Genomic DNA, 22,960 nt, shown 5'->3' on the forward strand with positions numbered 1-22,960 from the left:
CACATAGTTGTAAAATAAATAAAATTAAAAGAATTAAAAAAAATAAAAGAATTAAAAATCAGCCCACTTTCACACACAGTACCAGGAAGAGAAATACACGCTGGGGCAATGAAGAGGCTGCTCGCTACTCTTTCACAGCCTCCACTCAAGGGAAGCAGAAGCAAGACCTTCAAGGAACAGGCAAAAGGGCCCTAACAAGCCTCAAAAGCCACTTGCCAGACCATTCTGACCATTGCTGCAACTGAGCTTTATTGTAATAGATGTATAAAGATGGTCACAAATTAGGTCTGGAAGAAAACACAGCAGGATAGCAGATGAAACACTGAACTGCCACAATTCTAAAATGACATCATCAGGATTCTCTGTGAAAAGGGAGTAAACAAGAAACAGCAACTGCAAAGAAAAGGACTAGTACAGAAGTAACCTAAGGGTCAAAGAAGTGCCTTCCTTCTTCATCCCCCCCCCCCGCCCCCCTTGGTCCAGTAATTCCAACTGGCCACCAGAACCTCTCTTACTATGTGCAAATTAACAGAAACACACATAGCACACTACCCATGATAACGATGCATGAGACTATTTTATTTAGAAGAACACAGAGAACTGGCCCAAACTGCCCAGGAGGAAATTGATGTCTGTGGCTGTTCTCTCAGCAAAACCCACAAGAGGATTTTGCAGGAAAGGGATAAAGTTAGGCAGCATTTCTACATGGAGATGTTTGTGACTTCCTAAGCCATTTCAATGCTACATACTCTTCCCTCCCCCTCCCCTCCCCACATGCTACTATGAACTGACCTAATACCCAGCGAGAAGGCTTTGAGGAAAGAGGTACAAACAGCTGCACTGAGAAGCAGGACTTGCGAAGTCCCAGGTTCCTCCCAGCTGCTAAAGTGTAGGAGATGATGATTTTGAACAAAGGCTCAGAGGTCAGCTCCCAGTCCTCCATGGAAACTACACGAGCAGGTTGCATTGCCCTAAATCCTAGCTCTAGGCCAGCAGCCTCTAGGAAATGTTTACAGAATATCAGTGCAATCTGAGCAGCCGGCCAATGATCCACACAGCCCCACCTTTGCAAATTCCACCACAGAAACCAGCAGTTCTGGCACGGTTTACCAGCAGCACTATCTTTTCTACCAGTGGTTGCATTTACGCTGTTCCCTCAAGGCACAAATGGTCAAAACCCACAACGTCCCCAAGTCTCTTGAGAGAAAATGTACTGCTCTGGCTTGTTTTGCAGCAGAATTGCCAACACTGAATCGGAGCTGCAAAACGTAGCTGGTTCACAGGAGGGATGTGACTGAGGAGCACGGAAGATGAAGCCAACAGGAACCCCTGGAGAAGTTTAGTGTAGCCATGGAGATGCATGGACTCAGGACATGCTGGGGAGTATGGCATTACCTCTGCAGTCCACATACTGGTATTTCTCAAAGGACAGCTGCTCTGAGTGAGAGAGATAGGAGCAAGTCAGGGTACCCCTGGTGAGAGAGAAAAACAAAAAGTAGAAGAGGAGTAGCTGCCACTTATTCCCAAGAATAGTTCCCAGCCTGATATGACCCATCAAACATGCAAAGCCTTCCCTCCGCACCACCACCCTTTCCTTCCAACAATGGCTTCATTTGAGTCCAGGGTTCAGCCCCAGAACTTGTTTCCAGCATGAGATGAGATGGAAAGTTTGCACAGATAGCAGAACTAAGCCATGATACCCATGTACGGTGTGCATGATCCTGGCATTTGAAAGGGAAGCTCAGCACAGGCTTCGTGAATTGACTGGAAGCGGGAAGAAAACCCAAGTGAGGGGAAGAGAACAGTTGCTTGAAAGAGAACATAACTTTATCGTGGGCAAGTATATGCTGTGCACTGAATGGAAATGCTGAGTATGGGATGGCAAGTGGGAGGAACAGCAGAAGCTAATCAGCCATTGCCAAAGGTAATACACTTACTGTATGTGCAGAAGAACATTGTGAACTTTTATTTTGGACCAAGTGCAAATTTTGCTGAAAGACAAACACAGAAAAGAGGGAAAGTCAGCTTGCTTAGATGTAACTGATGTTCTTCAAGTGGTTATCTGTGCATTCACACCTATGGGCTCTGTACCTGCGTGGAGGCTGTGGTCGGGAAGATATTCCCAGCTAGACTCACTCTGGCGGAAGCCCTCCCCTTCCTCCCCCTGGTATAGCTAGTTCTCCAGTTCTCTCAAGACCAATGTTTTGGCCTTGGAATGGAGGGGAAAGGCTGGTGAATGGCTGACCAGTACCATCTTGATACAGGTCCAAAGGAAAACTGTGGTACCAAAGCTGTTGACACTGACATGGGGTTGTGAATGCACAGTGACCACTTGAAGAATGCCAGTTACAGGTAAGCAACCCGTCTTTCTTCTTCATGGTCTCTGTGCATCACACATACAGGCAACTAGCAAGCTTAGCCTGAGATGGAGGCGGGCCAGTGTTGTCAGTGGAGGACCTTCAAGAAGACCACTTGGAGGAGCAATCCTGCCTGGTGTGAACATCAAGCTGGTAGTGCTGGATGCAAGTTGATGGGTGGACCATGTTACTGCTCTGCAGAGACCAGGAGGATTCCAATGTGCGGTGCTGTCGATGAGGCCACTGCCCTGGTAGAATGCTCAGGAAGCTGCAATCTGAACAGCTGGGAGGCCAACATGATGGTGCAATGAGGGTACTGTTGAGTGCAATGACCCCATGTGCAAGCTGTTGAGGGGTGATTGGCTCAGCCCTGGACTGTTCACCATAAGCAACAAAGTCTCTGGGACCAGTTGAAGGATTCGGTATGGGACCAATAGAGTGTCAATGCCCTGTGCATGTCTAGGGTATGTAGGGTTGACTCCACCAGGTTGGGAAGAGCTGAAGTGGCTGCATTCATAGCCTGGCAAACAGAATGACAGTGGCCATCACTGCCATGAGCCCCAGGAGCCAATGCACCCTCACACCATCGTCCCGGGCTTGACCTGGCACTGCAAAGAGAATCGCTCCCTTCAACAAAAGCATGGCTACTTCTGCCAACATGGGAGAGGGTAGAGTTGAGTGCACAGACCCAAGCAGTGGAAGGGTGTTGAACCTGATGCAATATCTGCTCTCCACAATGGATCCAAAGTTATAGATGCACAGATGGGAAAGTAGGCAACCAGGCAGCCTTGGCACATGATGCTCCTTAGGCTGGTACAGGAAGGGGGCCCCAGTCCACTTACACACCCTCTGCTGCTGTGGAGGTGTGAAGTCCAACTGCTTGACTGTTGTCCAGGCATTGTGTATGGCATTCAGCTTCTCATCTGTACAGGTGCTGAAGAGGCCCTCCCTGTCAAATGGCAGCTCTTCTATCCTGGAACAAGGCTCCTGGGAGAAGCTCACTGCCTAGAACCAGACATGGTGCTGGATCACCACCATGCCTATGAGGTGCTGGCAGCATTGATCTGCTGCCACGGCAGATGGAGGGCCTCCAATTGGAATATCCTAGCCAAGTCCTGATCTTGTTCTGGGAGATACTCTGCGATAGTCCCTATCTTCTCCCACAGGTATCTTCCCATGGTGGCCTCAAAATTAGACATGTGGAGTCCCAGAGCCAATGCTGCACAGATCTGCTGCACTGTGACTTCCACATGGCACCCGTCATGATCCACCAATGTTGAGTGCTCCTTCTGTGCCCTGCCCTGCATTGACTCCATGTTGATCAAGTTCAGCCGGGGATGTTGCAGAAGGAACAGGATCTCCTGCTCCTAGATCCAGTCCATATGCTCCCAGCAGCAGGATGTTGGTTGCAGTTGGGCTGGTGCCTCCCACGCTTCCTTCATGGATGCAAGGAATGTTGGAAGGAATGGAATAGCCACTGGCGCCATGTCCTCTGCTCAGATGATGTCACAGACTGGATCCACCAGTGGTTCAGTGAACTGCTGTATCTCCAGTCCAAGAGATGCTGCCATCCAGAGGATCTGCTCAGAGAAGTGTTCCAGGTCCTCAGAGGAGGATCCTGGCCTTTGCATCCTAATGATGCCATTAGGTGATGAGGTAAGTAGGTCCTCATGCAACAGTGAATCAGAGTCTGGACCCAAAGGCAGTGACTCACGGCATGGTAGTGAGGCAGGGTAGGCAACTGAGGCACTCAAACTGATATCCTGGGCTCCTCCAGGTGAGAGACTGGAGCCCCCCACTGTCCAGTAAGGGTTGATGGGGCCTCTCTCCCCTGGATAGCCATGGTAATAGTGCAGCAGTGGTGGCGGCAGCATCTAATAGGCCTCCCAGCCCCAGGTCAGCAGTGGAGAGCTGGACCACTCCCTCTGCCTGTGACTACAGGCATGAAAAGGTGTGGGGAAGTAGATGACTCCATGGGGTGAGAGATCGGAGGCTGGCCCCATGGCAGCATCGTGGGCGCTTGCTCCTGATGTGAGGAGAACAACACTCTTCTTGAGGAGATCACAGACTGCGGGTGGGCCAGAGTATGGGATAGTGAATCCTGGATCACCCCTTCAGAGATGGATCGGGTCCCTGCCGGTTCCATTGCTGGAAGGGGTCAAGGTGTTGAAGGAACCAGCATTGGCACAGGTGCAGATGAAGCCAATGGAAAACAGTGCAGAGACTTTCTTTGGCCTTCTGTGCCTCTGCCATCTTTTGGGTCTTCTTGAGCAGCTTCCGTGCCTGTGTTCTTCCATGCACCCAAGCGTGGGCAGCACGGATGGGGTGGCTGATCGAGCCCCTGCGGCCGCCAATGGAGGGCTAGAAGGCAGAACCACCCACAAGGTGGATGGGCACTCAGGCAGCGCCACCATGGCTGATAGCCAAAAGGGCGTGACTCCAAAGCTCAGTCCACTTAGTTTTTCTGGGCCTGCTGTGTGAATGCCTGGCAATGCACACAGCACCCAAATGGTGCTCCTCCCCCAGAAAGAGGAGGCACAAAGAGTGCCCATCTGCAGGAGGCAAATGACTCCCACAGCAGACACACCTCAAATGCCTCCAGGAGGAGAAAAGCAGAAATGAAATAAGAGGAGGAATTTGAGGAGTGAGAACAGTAAGAGGGGTGGGGTTTGTTTGTTTTTTTTAATAAGAAAGGTTCCCCCCCCCCACAGGGAGAATTTTAATGAAAGGTAAAGTAGGGTTTTCAAAGAGAAATCGAGAACAGAACGAATGAAGGAATGAGGTATAGGAAGAGACTGAGGAAAGAACCAATACAAACGCTGAGAGGAAAGACTTGAGAACTGGGGAAAATGGTGGGAGCACCTCCTAGACAGACCAGGGGGATGGAGGGGAAGGGGTCCCAGCAGAACTAGTCCAGCTTGGAAAAATCTAACAACAGACTGTATGCAAGCACAGAGCCCATATGTGTGATGCGCAGAGATCACAAATGAGAACTGTTCTTAGGCTACAGATGGAAGATCATAATTTAGGTACCACTTAATAAATGTCAGCTCTTCTATACTCTGAATTAATCTGAGATGGGTTTCTCCATCTTTTTTATTTATTTATTTATTAATTAAAACATTTTTATGCCGCCCCATTCGCCGAAGCCTCGGGGCGGCTTACAACATAGATAAAACAATAAGTTAAAATCCATATAAAATAATCTTAATTAAAACACACATTATAAAATAATGCAGATAAAGCAGTTACACTCCATTTAATCAATCACAAGCAGGAAGGCCTGTAGCTTGGGGGCAGAACACTGATTTCGCATGCAAAAGTTCATGGGTTCAGTCCTGAGCATGATCATTTAAATGGACCTTAGGAAGCAGGACTGGAGTGACCTTGGAAAGATGCAACCAGTTGAGACTGGGCTTGGCTGCTGCTATTTCATGTACAAGCATGAAACTAGAAATGGTGGTAATTACTGCAAGCAAGTCCACCAGAAGTCTGATCTTGCAGCCACTATTGTGCTGCTGACTTTGCTGCTGGCTGAGAATCACAATTATGTTAAATAAACCAAGTGCTGCAGCCATCTGGCATCTCTCGTCCGGCTTGAACAGCAGATCAGTGACCTTGCAAGTGGACTGGTGTCCTGACAAATATGTACAGCAATGCACTCCTGTGTACAATTCTGATGAAAAATCCCTTAAGATAGGGCTCCCTTCCAATGTGGTATCTTAAACTAAGAGGCAGTTTGCCATTCAGGGTAATATAGAAATCATCTCCCACCTAACAGAAAAAATGAAGAAGCCTCACAGGCATCCAAAAGAGAGCCTTAAAGCAAACAACTTCTATTTGGGTCTTAGACCATCCTGATGGACCTGAAACTTGCTTATATTTGAAACTATTTGGCTATGCATACTGTATTCTATAACATCTCCCAAATGCAGGAATAATGCGTACATTAATACTTACTAAGTGTTATTATCCATGATTCTACTGGAGACACTGTAAAGTATCTACAAATAAATCAAGAAGAGTTAATGTGTAGTTTGTTCATCAGCATCTACTGATACGTTAACATGCTCTTACAAGTCCTCACCTGAGACCCTTGCAGTGGCCTGATGTCCAGCTGGGTCATCATGGTGTTTTTCCCGATCACCAGTGTCTTGTGCAAGACTTCAATAGCAAGCTGAGCCACAGTCACCGTGTAAAAGTTGCTGTTGGTCACATTCAGTATATTCTACAGAGAAAGGGGTGAAACTGATATGAGAGATGAGCTGATACATGGACACTGAGTATTTCCCAAATTGGAGAGCCCCTTTGTACTGCTGCTACTCCTACTGAGTGCAAAATATTGTACAAAACATGAGCATCATTTGATCCTCATCCATAGAAGTCTACAGTCTATAAATTAGATACCAATCTCAATTTACCCATGCAGAGGAGAAAGGCCAGGACAGCAAATTGGGTGAGAAGTGACCAGGGTATGGTGGGGGTGTTTTACAGCAGTTGCAGGAAGAATCTGGGCTATGTTGAGAAGGGGCATGCTGAGCATCACCACTACAACCTCACCAGCTCTGGAGACCAGGAGGAGCCAACTCTGCAGGGCTGTGTCCAGGTAATGAAATGGGCACAACTTCTGATGCGAGAGCAGGGGAAGACTCCCCTGAAGGGAAACCATGTCACTACTTCTGAGCAGCATTCAGAACATTGGGAGAAGAGAATTGTCCATTCCCTAGGGTTTTCTTAAGGCCCAACATGTCAATGAGATGATAAAACAGGCAAGATTAGATCAGGAATAACTTCTAGTTTAATCAGTTTCATCCAGTCAATAAATGAAAGGAAATGTGTTTGCACATGTTAGGCTTTCTAGCCTCTAACCCTTATTCGTATGGCACGTTCTCTGGTCACATCCTGCTGGGCAGTGCACATTGTGCACTTATTTGAGGGTGGGATGCTACTGGTCCGGTTTGAATACCATGCACTCCTGAGCTCCCAGACACTCGCACACGTGTGTTGCTTGACTTCACTTGGCTTGCAATCTTTCCTGGCTTGGCTCATTTTCTGCAGTGTTCCATTCTACAACTGTTTTGATCTCTCTTATATTCACTTGATTTTCATGCAGTGGTAAATAGTGGACACTACTGGTTTGTCAAAAGCACTGACCTTGTTTGTTTATAATGTTAGTCGCAGATTGCTGAATTCTGGTTTGTTGTGGTACACAAACACAGTCAAACTAAAAAAAAAATACTTTTTTTTAATTAGGAAAAATCCAGAAAGAGAACTCATGGTCTCTTGTTGAGCTGACAACTATGGGTTATTAAACCATGGGTGGTTTCTATGTACAAACCCAGAACTGTGGGTCATTCACAGGTTGCTTCACCAAGCTACAGAGGCAGCTGGCAAGAGTGGTTACCAGCAAACAAGCAAACATAGAAACAGAACGAGTCAGAAGGGGTTTCTCAGGCCATCTAGTCTGACCCCCAGCTCTAGCTGGCTCCAACCCAATATCTGGTTCCTGATTTTAGATGCAAGGAGGGGGTTGACAAAGGGGAAACAACTAGGGATTGAGAAAAAAAATAGTCATCTGTCAGACAAACTGAATAGGTCAACAAGCCATGGGCTAACCATGGATTAAATAGAACATTAGTTAGTGTTATGTGAAAATCAGGTCATAGCCTCAGCTTAAGCAGCTGCACACACAAAGATGCTATAGAAACTAATGAAAAAATAGGTACATAGTGAAATTTTAAAATTCACACATTTTAAAATATTGGACTTACTATAAAAAGAGGACTAATATGCTGTACATTAAAAACAGGCAATCACACCAAACTTCTATTAGTATTACTGTACTTGTGTAAATTAATTACAATACGGTCCAGTATAAATGCTATCGTAAACTGACAATCAAATTCAGTTCCATCCCCTTCCCAAAAGAAGGTGAATGTAATTCAGTTCATTTCCTTTTCAAAAAAACAAAGGAGTTTACTGAACAGCCTTCTGCTTTAAGGCATGGCTGGAGAACCATATTGATTCCAGAGGGCAAGTTTTCCACCCTGACAAACTGGGAGAGTACCTCCACTCTAAGAACAACCCCTCTCATCTTGCGATCCAGTTTGCCTTTCCCTATGAAGAGAGAGGCGGAGAATTCAACACATGTTTTTACACATCAAAACAACCTATTCTGACCACAAGCCATAGTGGGTTGGTGTAAATTGAACAACCAGTTTAACAAAAAATCTGGCTCTATTAACCGTGGGGCACTTTTTCTGGAGATCGCAAAAGCCAGTTGTCAACCTACCTTAGCTCACGAAAGGGGTGGTGGTGGTTGCCTTGTACATTTTTGGACTTATGTGTCTTAAGGGTGACCTCACCTTTACACTTACAGTTCTAGTTACTTTTAAGCTCCATTTGGTAAAGTAGATTCAGAAAAGGTTTAAAAATTGTCCACGGACCTGTAGAATATCCTGTTAAACAAGTAACCCTTTCTAAATCTTACTTGAAAACCTACTTCTGTAAATGGGATGGTCACACTTTTGCATGTTCCCAAGTGGCAGAATCTTAGGAACAAATGCAAATAGGAGAGTATCCTAAGGATACATTAATTAAAAAACAAAAAAACTAGAGGATCTTGCTTTGAAGGGCACTTGTTCTAGGTGGAGTTTAGTCACTCATGTCGAGTGAGTCACTAACCAATTTCCCGTAGCCATGGAGGTAGTGGTGGTTCATTACCCAGGTTCAGATGATGCAAAAACCCATCATGGGTACAACAACCCAATAAGCTATGGGTTGGCTTGGTGGCTTGTGGTCTTCTTCAAACAAGGCATTTGACAGGAATCAGTCTGGGTTTGGAGAACAGCCATGCAATGCACTGATATATTGTGTGTATCCATCCAATGGATACACATGTTTACATCCCTGGTTGGCCTTGATTTCTTAGAGACTTCTATTTTTATTTCAAAGGCAGTGGAAACATCCTCACAGCAGTCTACTTGGAGTAGACACACAAAAAGCAGTTCCATTTTTTCTTAATCTTACTTGCCGTGGGCTCTTTTAGTCATCTGCTTCTTTATTTGAAAGATCAAACCTTACATTTGGAGCAAAATTCAGCTGCACAACCTATTCTGAACACTAGCATGCACAGCCTTGGAACATGTGCTGTGACAAGAAGCACCTCTGCGTTTATGTACAATGCTTTCCCTTGAACAATAATCAGCAACTACCAAGCTGTAGAAATCTGAATTAGAGGGATCAGTAAAGACATTTCTTTGAGGCAACTTTCACTTGGCAATTTAATTTAACTTTATTTTATTTTATTCCCCCTGCTCTTTTTAAAGCAAAAACATGCTTTATATTAAATACCTCTAACGGGCATACAACCTTTTTTCTAACACAAGGACAGAATTCCACTTCAGGGAGTCTCTAGCTTTGTAAGCACAGCCAAAGGCAAACAAGGAACAAAATTCAGCCTGTTTTAGCCCAAAGCTCTTAATGCCTTAGGAGAGGCATTTCGATGTTTCAGAATGGGAGCAGGGGAGGAACAAAAGCTGGGACACCATGCAATGATCAGTGGTGTGGCAAGGGGGAAGGAGGATCCCCCAAAGGGCCAGAATTGACCCCCATAGCTGAAGTTTTGGCCGTTTGGTCTACAATCGCAACAAAAGTGTTGGAGGTGGGGAGGCATTTACGACATAAACACAGTGCAGCCGCTCTCGCCCTTTCCTCTCACCAGTCTCCCAGGAACTCACAGTCATATTGAGGGTAATGCTGTAAGACGAATTATCAAAAGAGATGGAGGAGGCATTGAGTCCAGCCGGGATCACCAGGATGGCACGTGGGAACAGGAAGTACATCACGAGGCATGTCATCAGCAGGCAAATGGCCACTGTGAGAGACACGTACAGCTTTCTGCAAAAACATATTGCAGGCATTAGCGGAAGCAGAAACTGCTCCCCAGCCATCACTGGCAAGCACTGGGGATACAGGTATGGATGAAGCAGCAGGAAGAAGTGGGGAGAACAGAAGCAAGCTTACGTTCTCCTGGGCTTCAGCCGCTGGTCTCCATATGGAATGAGAGCCACCAGCTGCTGTTCTTGCTCTGGAAGGAGGAGTAGAGAGAGAAAAATCAATGGCAAATTTGAAAAAAAAATATATATATAAAAATAAGGATGGGCCTGGAAAGCCAGATCTCCCCAGGAAAGTAATAGCTTAAAGCTGAAGGAACACTGGCAACATCTGATAAAAGTTGACTCACATGCAGAATGGTATGTGTATTTCTAGTAATTTCTTTGTGAAAGCGGAGACAGCACAGCTTGTAGACACATTACAATATTTTAAACAGGTCATTAACAGCTGCCCAGGCCGATTCCTAAACAGTATTTGTTTTGGCACAATGGGAAAGAGTTCACTGGCCAAGATAGGCTCAGGCCTTGGCACTGATCCAACTGGTCGGTCCAGGGAAGAGAGCTGAACCAAAGCAACACTTGGAAGGGCTTCCTACCTCGGGGGATCCTTCCAGTGCCTTGGCAAGTAGGGCAAGTGACAGAGGACCGGCTGCTGATGCCGGCACAAGGAATGCAGGAGACCTCTGTAGTATCCCCTCCATTGATGCTGGTATAGTAGGATGTTTCCCTCTCCGCTGATGAATTTCTTTGCAGAATCGATTTACTTTCTTCCATGTCTTTCTCAGGGAATAGATTCCTGACCCACGAGAGGGCCTTATCCATTGCACCCCTAAGACAGTTTATGTGAGCAAGAAACAAGCAAGTTGAAATTCAAGGGGCTCATGAATCTCAAAAAGTATTGCTAATCTCTTAAAGGAGAGATTCTGGGGCTTGGGGGTACTTAGAAATCACAACTGGCACTGTTGAACTACATTAATAGAAACACCCTTTCTCCTTTGCAGCTCTCTACTTCTAGAATTCTTTACATCCAAAACCATCTTGGGCTTCTTTGGTTATTGTGTTCATCTCTTTCCATCCTTGTACCAGCTCAGATTACTGGTCTGTTAGCAGTGGTCACCAAACATCATGGGGTCTTCAGAGCAGTAGGGAAAGATCTTTCCCAGCACAGCTCCTGGCACCTCACTGTTACCTGTGGTAAATCAGGTTTTGTTTTGTTTTTTCCCAAAAATGTTTGACCAGAAGTGACAGCAGGATAATAAAATGTGTGTACACCATGGGACATGAAGCCTCCCTCAAATCATCTTTAATTCCTTTCAAGGCTGCTGTTTTCTTCAAGACATAGATTTAAAGCCTAAGAGCAGACCTGGTGTCTACCATTTTATCCAAAAGATAAACATTAAAAGGTGGCCAAGCAGCTTTTAAATTGAACCCTGGGAGAACAATGACAGGAGCTGGGAGGCTTCTCATTTGGACTGAACTATCTCCAGGGAGGAAGATTAAAACGTTTCCAATTGTTCAAATGGAGATAGGGAAGAAATATATGAAGATATGGTGAAACAGGATAGCCTGCCAAAAAGGCCTAAGGACTTCACAAGATGTACATGCCAGAGATATCTGGGGAGGGGCACCATGGATCCATGTTTCTATGCTAATCCCAGAAGCCTCTGAGCAAATATGAGAGAGTAGGAAGGCCTGGCTTTAAAGGCAAACTTATGTATAGTCGGTATGGTGAAAACCTGAGGGAATGAAGAATATTCCCTGGTTACCAGCTCTATGGAAAGGGCAGGACAGAGCATACATCAAAGAGGGCACAATGCTGAGTAGACCAGAAAGCCGAAAAGGACAGACTCACCCAAACAAGCACTGTTGATGACCTTACCAAGTATCAGAACTAAACTAGCATTAGGAACATGCTATCTCCTAGAACAGAATGCTCAGGATGACCTTGCGATTGAAAACAAGATTGAGGAAACAGCTAAACAAAGATGTGTTGTGATAATGAATGCCTGCACTGACTGGATAAATGCATGTTCCAGCATGACAATGAGGTTAAATTTCTCAGTGCTCTATATAACTGTGCCCTCAAACAAATGGTCATGGAATGAGCCAACTCTGGGTTTAATCCTAAATGGTGCCACCCAGGAACCTAGTATAAGATGTGGGTATTGTCAAACCAGTTGGAAAGTGTGATCATACTGCAATCAGACTGAATACAGGGGTACCTCAGCTCACAAACTTAATCCGTTCCACAACTCTGGTTGTGAGCCAAATTGGTCACGACCCAAGTCAAATTCCCGCATAAGGTTCAATGTAAATAAGGTTAATCTGTTCTGTAAACATTTTTTAATCACAAAAATTTGAAACAAAGTAACAAAGAAAAACAAAGTATAGTACAATAGAGAACACTAACCTAGGTGAGGTGGAGGTTATTGTTTGGAGGGAGAGTCCAAACCATAATCGTGTGATAGCAATCGTGCTCAGGGTAGGGGGGAGATGGCCATGATCACGCTTGTTAGGGGAAGATGGGTGTGATCGTGCTCGGGGGTGGGGGGGAAACGGGCACGATTGCGATCATGATCGTGTTCGTGCAGCAACATGGCTGTGATTGCGAACTCCACATTGGGTGATGACCACAAACTGAGGCAAATTTTTTCTGAAATTTCTGTTCGTGACCTGATTTGGTCGTGAACTGAGGCGTCTGTGAGCTGAGGTACCACTGTAAGTGGAACACTGTCGAGAAAGTCCCAAAGAGTCATATTTGACTTCAAAAGAGGAATTTTCTGTAAAATGTTGTTGTTACATGCTGTCGAGTTGTCTCTGACTTAAGGCAGCCCTGTGAATGTGTCCTGTGGTTGGCAGCTCTGCTCAGGTCTTGTAAACTCTAAGGGTTAAAGCCCTTCAAATATACTTTTCAAATACTCAAAACTACAATAATGGAGGCTCAGGTAAAATTTATTCTCCAAGTCAGGAATGTGCCACCAAGTCCAAGAGGTCACCAACATGGTTAGCAAGCAGTGTCAAGGAAACTATTAGAGAGAGAGAGAGAAACTTCCTTCAGAAAATGCAAGTCTTGCCCAAAAGACCAAAACAAAAGAGAGCACAGACTGGCAACAAACAGGCACAAAAGACATGCAGGAACACATTTTTGAGGAGCATATTTCTCATAACATCAAGGCCAGCTACTTAAAAATATTCAAATATATTGGAAGTAGAATACTATTTTAAGGAAGCAGTTGGATAGCTGGATGGAAATGGAATTGGAGGAGTACTAAAGGAGATTAAAGGAACTGCAGAGAAGCATTTTTACATAGAAGATATAGGACAGTTACCTGTGCCAGAACTGATGTTCTCAGAAAGGGAGTCTGAGGAACTAAGGCACTTGAGAGGTTTCAAAAGATGAATTTTTTGGCCCTAACTTTCAGTTTAATAAATCAGCAGGCCCAGATGGTATCCATCCTAGAATTCTTAAAGAACTCAAATAAGAACGTATGGATCTTCTAAGAAAATACATAACACCTTCTCAAGATCAGCCTCTGTTCCAGAGGAATGGAGAATGGCCATTATCTTGCCTATTCTAAAAAGGCATCCAGGAAATTACAAGCTGGTTAGCTTCATGTCTGTTTTAGGTAAATTGGTTGAAAGCATTATTAAGCATAAAATAAATATACAATTAGAAGGACAAGCTCTACTGAAAAAGAATCGACATAGTTTCTGCAAAGGCAGGACCATTCTCACTAATCTTTTAGCATTCTTTTGGGAGTGTCAAAAAATAGATGGACAGGGGTCATCCTGTAGATATTGCTTACTGGGTCTTCCAAAAGGCTTTTGACCAACTCCTTTACAAAAGTCTCCTGAGCAGACATAGCAGTAATGGAAACAGTCTTTTTTTTTTTATGGAACGTGACTGATTAAAGAACAGAAAGCAGATAGTAGGCTAAATGGTAAATGCTCCCAATGCAGTGATGTAGGATCAGTGCCTTTCAGTTTATTCAGAAATTATTTGGAATTAGGATGGAGCAGAGAAGTTGCCAAATTTGCTAATAAGGTGGTTAAAGTAAAATGGCATTGGGAGAAAAAATAAATTTGAGAGAAAATGACATTGTAAGGGGCTCCAAAAGGATCTCTTCAAACTAGAACAGGCATCCAAATGGCAAATGCAATACACATTGGAGCAAACAATCCCAAGTATAAGCTGATGAGTCGAGAGAGATCGAGATCTTGGGATTGTGGTGGGCACCTTGATGAAAATGCTTACCCAGTTTGCAAGGATGTTGTAACAAAGGCAAACTCCATGTTAGGCATAATTAGGAAGGAACAGAAAAAACCCCCTGCCAGTATCATACTCCCCTTTATACAACTACATGGTGTGAGTTCACTCAGAATAATTTTGGTCACTGCACCTAAAAAGGATATTACAGAGTTGGAAACAATGCTGAAAAGGGCAACTAAAATGATCAAAGGTTGGAGTGACTCCCCTGTAAGGAAAGATTACAGTATCTAGGATTGGTTGGGGGGCGGGGGGAGTGTGTAAGTAGAATCATGACAGTGGTGCATAAAATGACTCATGGTGTGAAAGAAGTGGGCAGAGGCACTTTCCCCACCCTTCTTTCATAATACTAGAAAACAGGGTCATCCCATGAGGCTGACTGATGGGAGATCCAGAATACATAAAAGGAAGGAAAGTAAAACGACAGCATTCACTTGGATGAGATATACTAATTGCCACCACTTTGGATGGCTTTAAAGCAGGGCTGGACAAATTAATGGAGGAGGAGGAGGAGGTTATCAGTGTCCTAATGAGTAGCTACTGCCTCCAGTGCTAGTGGCAGGACACCCATGTACACCCGTTGATAGGGAGCATGTGTAGAAGGGTGCCATTGTGCTCACGTCCTGCTTGGAAGCGTGCTGTGGGCAGCCGGTTGGCCACTATATGAACAGAATGCTGGATTAGATGGACCTCTGGCATAGTCCAACAGGCTCTTATCTAGTGTGCAATGCCTTGCTACTGCAGGCATTTTAGGAATAGGCATAGGCATCGAGATTGGTCCCTTATTGCCCATACATCTGACTCTGACCTCTATTTCATCCCTCAACGGGGGAATCCCCCTCATGTTTCCATTTAAGCCTAATAATTTTTGTTCTTAGTTATGAGATCATGCAAACAGCTGACATATTTGTTAGACATTCATGGGTAATGCTGAAGAAGTGAGAGAAAGCAGAGTGATGCCGAAGCAAGCTTCCCAGCTTTTCCAAGTTATTTGCTCTTCAACTATAGTTTTACCCCTTGATGTTGCTAGATTTCACAGATGTATTATATTTAAACCAGTTTGAAAGTTGCTTAGGGATTAAAAGTGCAGGGTATTAAATACTATAGTAAAGATTTATTACTGGGGTACCAGAATCATAGAATAAGAAACTTAAAGGAGAGCAATAAGGCCATCGGGTCCAATCTCAGTCCAAAGTAGGGCTCCAGATGGTCATCCCTCTTGCATGTTTCCAATGTGATATAACCTGTGACCTCCCTAGGAAATCAATTATTTTGTTATGTAGCTGCTGCACTATGGGCTGGATTGTTCATGGGGAGGGACTGGTATAAAATTGGAGAATTAACAGGTCAGCTGGGGAGAAAGGAGGCTAGACACCTTATGCCGATCCTCTCTTCTGGATCTTCCTCCAACTAGATGATTCCTGCTGACCCTACAGCTTTCCCTCAAGTCTGGTGCTTCCAAGTCAGTACAAGCAAGATCATCCTCATTCATGAGTTATCTGTGAATGAGAGGGCTGATCTGGTGTGTATAACTAAGAGCTGGGTGGGAGAATGGGGGTGGGGGAGTGGGTCTCTCTCCTTGCTGTGCCCTCCTGGGCACTCACGCACAAACACTGACTTGAAGGTTGGGGGTCGCTGTAGTCTACAAGAATTCTCTCTCTGTCTCTAGGCTTCAACCTAAGCTTCATTCAAGGGCTGATCCAGAGTGTTTGATATCCTGAGACAGATTAGAGATTATGTTGGTGCAACACCCACCCCTCTACCCTTCAGTCTCCCTGCCTGAGCTGATACGGTAGACTCAGATTTGGTGCTGAAGACGCCTATGATAAATGGTTCTCTAGGATCTGTTCTGAAGCTGCTGGATCTAAGGTGGCTCAGGACTTCATGGCTGCCGTGACAACCATTGGAATGTCTCAACATGTTATCGGCCAAGCACATGAGAAAGGACACACATTTGATTTTACTTTCTTGACTGGACAAAAGGATGTAATCTAAAAGGGGGCGGGGGGAATTAACATTTCTTCCTCTGTCATCACTTCCTATGAGGTTTAGCTTCTCAAGTGGCCTTTTCTCTCTCTAACAGTGAGTGAGAGACTGTGTGCATGGGGGGGGGGGGGGCACTATTAAAATTATCTCTCCATGGAGTCCAATGGATTTGAGAGGAATCTGTGGGATATGGGCAATAGCCATGATTGCCCTCTCCCTCTGGGCAGAGCCCAGCCCACTCATAGTCAATCCCTGAGCTGAGTGTAATGAACAAAGAAGGAAGATGGCTAGAATGCAGTTAGAGGAAACTCATTGTGAATATGACCAAACACAACTTACAGCTCTCTATTGAGCCAAATTATATAGATATATCTTAGTTGGGCTTCAGGCCTGGTTTTGGAAAGGAAACTGCCTTGGTTGGACTGTTGAATGTCATCTACTAAAATATGGATAAAGGGAGTGTGACTTCGATCCTTTTAGAATATCTTAGTGGCTTTTGATAGATCAACAATAGTATTTTTCTGGATAAACTGCCTGGATGGGCATTGGAGGAACTGTGCAGGGTCTGCTCATACTTGGATGTCCACCTCCAGAAGGTAGTGTTGGGGGATTATTGGTCTGTGCCTTGGCAGCTGTGTTATGGGGTTCCAGGGCTCTATTCTATCTACATCAATCTCCTGAGGGAGATTACCCAGAGGCATGAGATGAGGTCCTATTAATATGCAGATGGCAGCCAGTACACACACACACACTCTCTCTCCCACTCCTGCTTTTCATTAAATCCAGGAGAGAGAATGGCTGTTCTGAATCAGTACCAGAGCACAGTGATAGGCTGGACAAGAACAAATAAACAATCCAGACAAGGTGGAGGTATTGTTAGTGGGTGGTTTGCCTGTCCAGATGAGTGATAATCAACTTGCTCTAAAAGAAGCTGTACTCCTCCTAAAGGACCAGGTTCATAGTCTGGGATGCCCTTGGATCCAGCCTTGTCACTGGAGGCACAGGTGGACTGAGTGACATGAAGGATCTTCTTATCAGCCTGGGATGGTCTAGCTACAGCTTTCCGTGCTCTGATAACCTCTCAGCCAGATTACTACAGTGCTACACGAGGCTGCTTTTGAAAATGGTCCATAAACTTCAGCTGGCCCAAAATAAAGCTTGACCGGGAGAACTGGCCAATGTGATCATATTAGAATAGTACTTTATCCCTTACTGGCAGCCTGTCTATGTCCAGGCTGGATTCAAAGTACTGTTCTTGATATTTAAAGCTCTAAATTTCTTGAGACCAGGTTACCTAGAGGGGTGCCTCCTTCATATATATATATGCCCAGACCCTCAGATCATTCTCAGCAGACCTTCTCCAGGAGATAAGGTAACTAGGTACCAAGGAGAAGGCCTTTTTTGCTGTAGCACCCTGGCCATGGAATTAATTTTTCAGAGAGACTAATCTGGCCTGAACATTATACTTCTTTTGGCACCATATGAAAACTTTATTTCCCCAAGAATTTAGCCTTTCTGTTTCAGTTGTTTTAAATCATTTGCTGTAGTTATATATTTGTACTAATACTACATTTTATTTCAAATTTATCATGTAGTTTAACTTTTACATTTTACATGTTTACAATTGTTGTTGCATTTTATAGTTTCAGTTGTTCTGAACTGCCCAGGATGCTTCGGCAATTAGGTGATACAGAAATTATAGTCAATAAATAATAACCCAATAAAGATCATTTGTGAAGCATTCCACAAAGAGCAGCACTGCAAAAGGACAGAGACCCACTCTTGAAGCAACTTCCTGGAAGGACCTGGAGGTGGGCAGAGCTCTTACCTAACACCTGGGGAAGTCAGGAGCAAGCAAAGGGTCACTTCCAAAGGTTCCCCACTGAAGCTGAGAATCAGAAGGGAGCACAAGGAGAAAACCAGCAGTTTCCACGAATGTAGGTCCAGTCAGTGTCCGATGGTCACATTGCTTTGAAGGAGATTATCTTTAATTGCCACATAGCATGCCTAAGAGAAGCAAATCAAGACCAATGAAAGAGGGAAGAAAGAAGAGATCATTACTGAGTTACAAGCAATACTGGGTGTGTTCACACATAATGCTAAACAATGCTGCATGTGGCAATCGCCTGGCATGGTATCTTACCTTGGGTCCTGTATTCACACATTCACATGGTTTCTGTGCTTCCCCATCTTCCCTCCAAATGATGGCATGCATCACATCAGTCCCCATGGCTGGAAATCAATCCCAGGGTGCCCTGCTCCTGCTTGTGTTGCCTGCTTCTCCCTAATTGGGCTTGGTCACAGTTCGCCAGCCTGCTTTTTTGTGGGGTGGGCTGCTCAGCAAAGCAACTGCCTAATTCTAGAGTTGCTCCAGAGTATCACTGCAGGAGGCTCCGCGCTGCTGCCACACCCTGGGACAAGCACACCACCCACACACCTGCCCTTACCCCCTTCCCTGCACATGTGCACACAATCCTCCCGCGTGCGCACGGCTTGCACATGCTGCCTGGGGCCACAGCCAGGTGCATGGAGGACATCAGTGTGAACACCTGTGCCAGGGACAGAGAGAGGGCGCCCTGCAAGGCAGACTTTCCTGGGGTGCCCCTCCCAGCATCCACATGGGAAAGTTTGCTGGCAAATTGTCAGGGTGGGTGGGGGGCAGTGGAGCTTGCGGGAGTCCCCAGGATTCTTGGGGCAAAGAGGGAAGTAGGGCAGTGGGCAGAAGGTGGCGCAGCAACAGGGTTCTGTGGGGTTTGCTCCGCTGGCGAACTCCCACACACTGCCAGTGTGGTTCCTCGTTAACACGGTAGCCTCTGGCTGGCTCCCCTTCAAAGTGCCACTGCAGCACAGGGCAGCGATGAGGCTGGAGTGCCCAGCACAACTCTCTCACAGTTACTGCTGCTGGAGGAAGTGCGGTGCAGTGGCCTGCCGCTGGCAAGGTCCCATTGCTACGCCGGGGCATTGGAAAGCTGCGTGTCAGCAGGGAAGGCTGGGAGCACAAGGCAGCCAGTCGGAGCATGGCTGCAGCTGTCTCCACAGTTGCTAGACAGGGCAGGAGAGCAAACAGTGGAGGCTGGAGCATCAGCTGCAGCCGTGGCCACTCGTGCTGCTACACTTGATGGCAGAATGTGGAGACTGCACAGGACTTCATAATTGTGATCTCACATACTGACAAGCAATGAAGAAGAGGGGACACCCTATGATGGACCCACTGCTTCTCTGTGGGGTTCTCTCGGAAACCTAGCTTGCCATGCTTCACCATGGATGCTGAATTTACACATAACGACAAGTCCTGCCTGTGCAGTTTCTAGCATGGCTTGTCATTATGTGTAAATACAATCACTGTTGAGTTACTTCCAGAACACTTTGGAGAGGATTCTCAGATTTCTGCTGGGTGGCGTAAGAACACTTAAAGAAATGGAGAGCTGTTTAACAAAGCAGAAAGGAAACTGAGAGGGGAAAAAATCTCCAGGAAATTATTTTCCTAAGTCAAAGTTACCTGCAAAAAATAAATTTCTATTCTACTGATTCCACTATTTTCAGCATTCCCAGTAATGGTCAGTACTTGGTATAGCATTTTGTATGTGGGGGAGTCTTAGCAACAAAGTATAGACTTCAGCTAAGTGAATACTAACGCACCTTTAACTTTCACTAATATGATTACAGTTGTATCTTTCAAAATACTTTCCCCAGAGTTTTAAAACATCCATTGATTAATCAAATTTTAAACTGTTGCTAATCTGAACAAGGCAAAAAGAGGAAAACTCTCACACAGAAAAGCTCAATGAGATTAAGTGCTAGAGTACTCCCTAGGGGTTCAGCGCAGGAGAAAGTCCTCTCTGAAAATCTGTGGCTTCTTTAAGTGCTTTTCTCTTCCTTTCTTCTATGAATAATAATTACGAAGATGACCAATAATAATACAAAGAACCACAAGGCTACATTTGAACCATGGCTCACTGTGTTTCCTAAAGATTCTCTTTAAGTAGACACCCCACCCGCCTCCCCGCAAGCATTCACTTATCTAGTTTGAAGCAATAAAGCCTAGCTTGGAGCTGGGGGTCTTCCTGAATTGCTGCAACCAGCTCAAATAGAGTCGGGGATCTCCTCCAGAATTGAGAAGGCGTTCCAAGCAAACTTGAAACCTAGCACTTCCCTTTTTATAAAACGACTAAAGGAAAAAAACTAATTAATGCAAATCAGAAACTTGGAAGCAATTTTTCTTACTTGATTATGCTGTTCCACTAGCCAAAAGATCCTTTTTGATCTGGCTTGGCCACCATAAATACCCACAAGGCTATCGAGGAGTGTGGATAACACTATCCTCACATAAGAGCTGAAAGCTGCATTCTGCTTGGGAGTAGGGCTAGCAATTTTTCCAACAGCCCCTGTGCCTTTAAAAAGCAGGTTCACTTAGATGAATAAAAAAATAGCTGGTGAGCCCACTTATTTCTGCTGTGAAAGTCCAGCTGCTACTTTATCTAGATCAAGCTACTGTAAAGTGCCCAGCCTAGTCAAAAGCAAATGTTTGGGAGGATGCCTACCAAAAGGGGAAGGAAAAAAGGGCACATAAATTAACTATGGGCAGAAAAGTAACAGAAAGATTGCTAGTACAAGTTGCTAAAAGGTTGGTAAAAGTACTTTCTAGAATACTGTGAGGTGGGGTTGATGAATGGTAGTTGTTTGACTTCCCAATTTCAACTCGAGCATTTTGTAAATTAACCCATTTGCTACAAAAGCACCATACCTCTTTCTCAAGCAAGTCGAAGGCACAACTCCACTCCAGGCTTTTTATGGAAAGAAGAAAACAACACTCTTGTGTTTCCCCAGTTATCGTTACTGTGTTTTCACTTCAGGCCAGTTGTCCCATAGATGAGGCAGGCTGGAAGAGGGAGACTTTTGAAAAAGCACGTTGGTCAGAAGCAAAGAAAATTTGAGAAAACAGAAGAGGCAAATAAGAAGTGGAGAACAGTGCAATTAAAAACAGGAGAAAGTAAACATGAAACTAAAGGAAGCTCATGCGGAACGGCGGTTAGTGGTCCTGTTTCTATGCGGTAGCTTACGGAGGTGGGGAGGGATTTGGCTACCTAGGAACAGCTGTGGCGAAAATTAAAGGGGCACCTGTTCACCGCACCCCCCCCCCCCGGACTCACCAACTCGAGACCAACACGGAGCCGAACTGAAAATGAAAATTAATGGTGCCCCTCCTGCTTGAGGGGGAAAACAAAGAGCTCCACCCCTGCCAAGCACTTCCTTGTCCTTTCGCCCCTTTCGTTAGACTCGGATACAATGCAACGATCCTCTACGAAGCGGCGCTTACTTTAAAAAAGAGAGGCCGGAGGAAGGTGAGAACCTAACCATGTGCATTCGGGATTAAAAGACATTAAACCCACTGGATTTACTTCCGAGTGCTGCAGTGGCCGACCCTAAGTAAGCCCCACTCCAGTTGAGGATCGCTTAGCTTCTTATGGACACCTGGAGGGGTGAATTGAGTCTTGCCCTGAGCAGGCAGTTGGGCCAGATGGCTGCTCGCCCTAGTGCCATCGTATCATATCCACCTGTACGACAGCACTATGACACGTGTTAAGAAACTGCAGCCGGGGCAATACAGCCCCTCATTCCGGGGATCCGCGCGCGGAAAGGTCATGAGGGGTTCCTTTGAACGGGAAAGCTCCAGTGCTGCATTTTGTTTAAACATTGACTAGGCGATCTAAATAAAAGGATTGGCTCAATCCTCTCGAAAAATTAAAGTTCGGTATTTCTCGTCCAGACTCGCCTGGCCTCTTCAGATCCCAAGAAGGCAGAGAAACTGCTTTTCGTTTTAAATTCCCCCTGTGGGTTGGCCCATGGTTAACTCAAGTCAACGCTCAGTATGAATGCAGCCCCTTGTTTTAACCTGTGTGGATTTATTTCTTTCCTGAAGCGTTCCTCGCTGGTGCGGTTTTCACTCACCTTCTCTATCGTTCTTGCACTGCCTTTTTGGGTATGGGAACGCTGCAGAGTGCAACGCTTCCCCGCCGCATTTTCCATGCTGGGTTTTTCCTTTATGCCCCAAACTTCCTCCGAGAGCTTGCAGCACTGGCGAACCACGAGGCCAAGCTGCTCGGCTGCCCTTTCCGGAGCGCTCCTGAGGGTGAAATGGCCCAACGTGTTCTTGGAGCTGACAGGGCTCTTCATACCTTCAGTAACAGACCGCCAAGCAGTTTCAGCGCTGGGGTCGAAGTGGTGCCATGGTAGCCGATTTGGGGTATCATGAAAAGGCAGCAAATCGCTAATTTATGGGATGGTATTTTTACTGGCATGTGAGAAGTACTCCTATAATTTTCTGCACCAGATACAGAAAAGTTCTCGATCAGTTTTGGGTACTCTACACAGGGGGAAGCAGCATGGTGCCAATGCACTGGTACACAGCATTTGAAGTGTCCAAAAAGGTGTCTACCCCTCCCACTCAACACATT

General features: G+C 45.4%; 1 protein-coding gene across 5 annotated transcripts; it reads right to left on the bottom strand.

The window, feature by feature from the left end:
• Nucleotides 1-558: 558 nt before the first annotated feature.
• Nucleotides 559-21,813, bottom strand: TMEM106A (transmembrane protein 106A). 5 transcript variants are annotated; one of them, XM_044418666.1, is made up of 10 exons: nucleotides 21,656-21,813; nucleotides 21,250-21,384; nucleotides 18,334-18,512; nucleotides 10,849-11,081; nucleotides 10,383-10,446; nucleotides 10,097-10,256; nucleotides 6,445-6,585; nucleotides 6,318-6,361; nucleotides 1,938-1,991; nucleotides 559-1,472 (listed from the first exon to the last, which is right to left on the bottom strand). In XM_044418666.1, the coding sequence occupies exons 4-10, from the start codon at nucleotides 11,072-11,074 to the stop codon at nucleotides 1,367-1,369; spliced, it is 795 nt and encodes a 264-aa protein (XP_044274601.1). In that variant the 5' UTR covers nucleotides 11,075-11,081; nucleotides 18,334-18,512; nucleotides 21,250-21,384; nucleotides 21,656-21,813; the 3' UTR covers nucleotides 559-1,366. The 5 variants fall into 5 exon arrangements, with proteins under 5 accessions (XP_044274601.1, XP_044274605.1, XP_044274600.1 ...); XM_044418670.1 differs by lacking the exon at nucleotides 21,656-21,813 and having other exon boundaries at nucleotides 559-1,437; nucleotides 21,250-21,520; XM_044418665.1 differs by lacking the exon at nucleotides 21,656-21,813 and having other exon boundaries at nucleotides 21,250-21,520.
• Nucleotides 21,814-22,960: the final 1,147 nt, after the last annotated feature.

The sequence above is a fragment of the Varanus komodoensis genome, unplaced genomic scaffold, assembly GCF_004798865.1.
Source record: "Varanus komodoensis strain SLA01 unplaced genomic scaffold, ASM479886v1 scaffold92, whole genome shotgun sequence".
Taxonomy (NCBI): domain Eukaryota; kingdom Metazoa; phylum Chordata; class Lepidosauria; order Squamata; family Varanidae; genus Varanus; species Varanus komodoensis.

What these genes read in the sequence shown, in the direction of transcription:
- TMEM106A (XM_044418666.1), bottom strand. Translation starts at nt 11,074, where the DNA reads ATGGATAAGGCCCTCTCGTGGGTCAGGAATCTATTCCCTGAGAAAGAC. An exon ending in CACTGGAAGGATCCCCCGAG is followed by an intron (nt 10,447 to 10,848) that starts GTAGGAAGCCCT and finishes TCCTCCTTCCAG; the next exon opens with AGCAAGAACAGCAGCTGGTG. An exon ending in ATCATGGATAATAACACTTA is followed by an intron (nt 1,992 to 6,317) that starts GTAAGTATTAAT and finishes TTTGTCTTTCAG; the next exon opens with CAAAATTTGCACTTGGTCCA.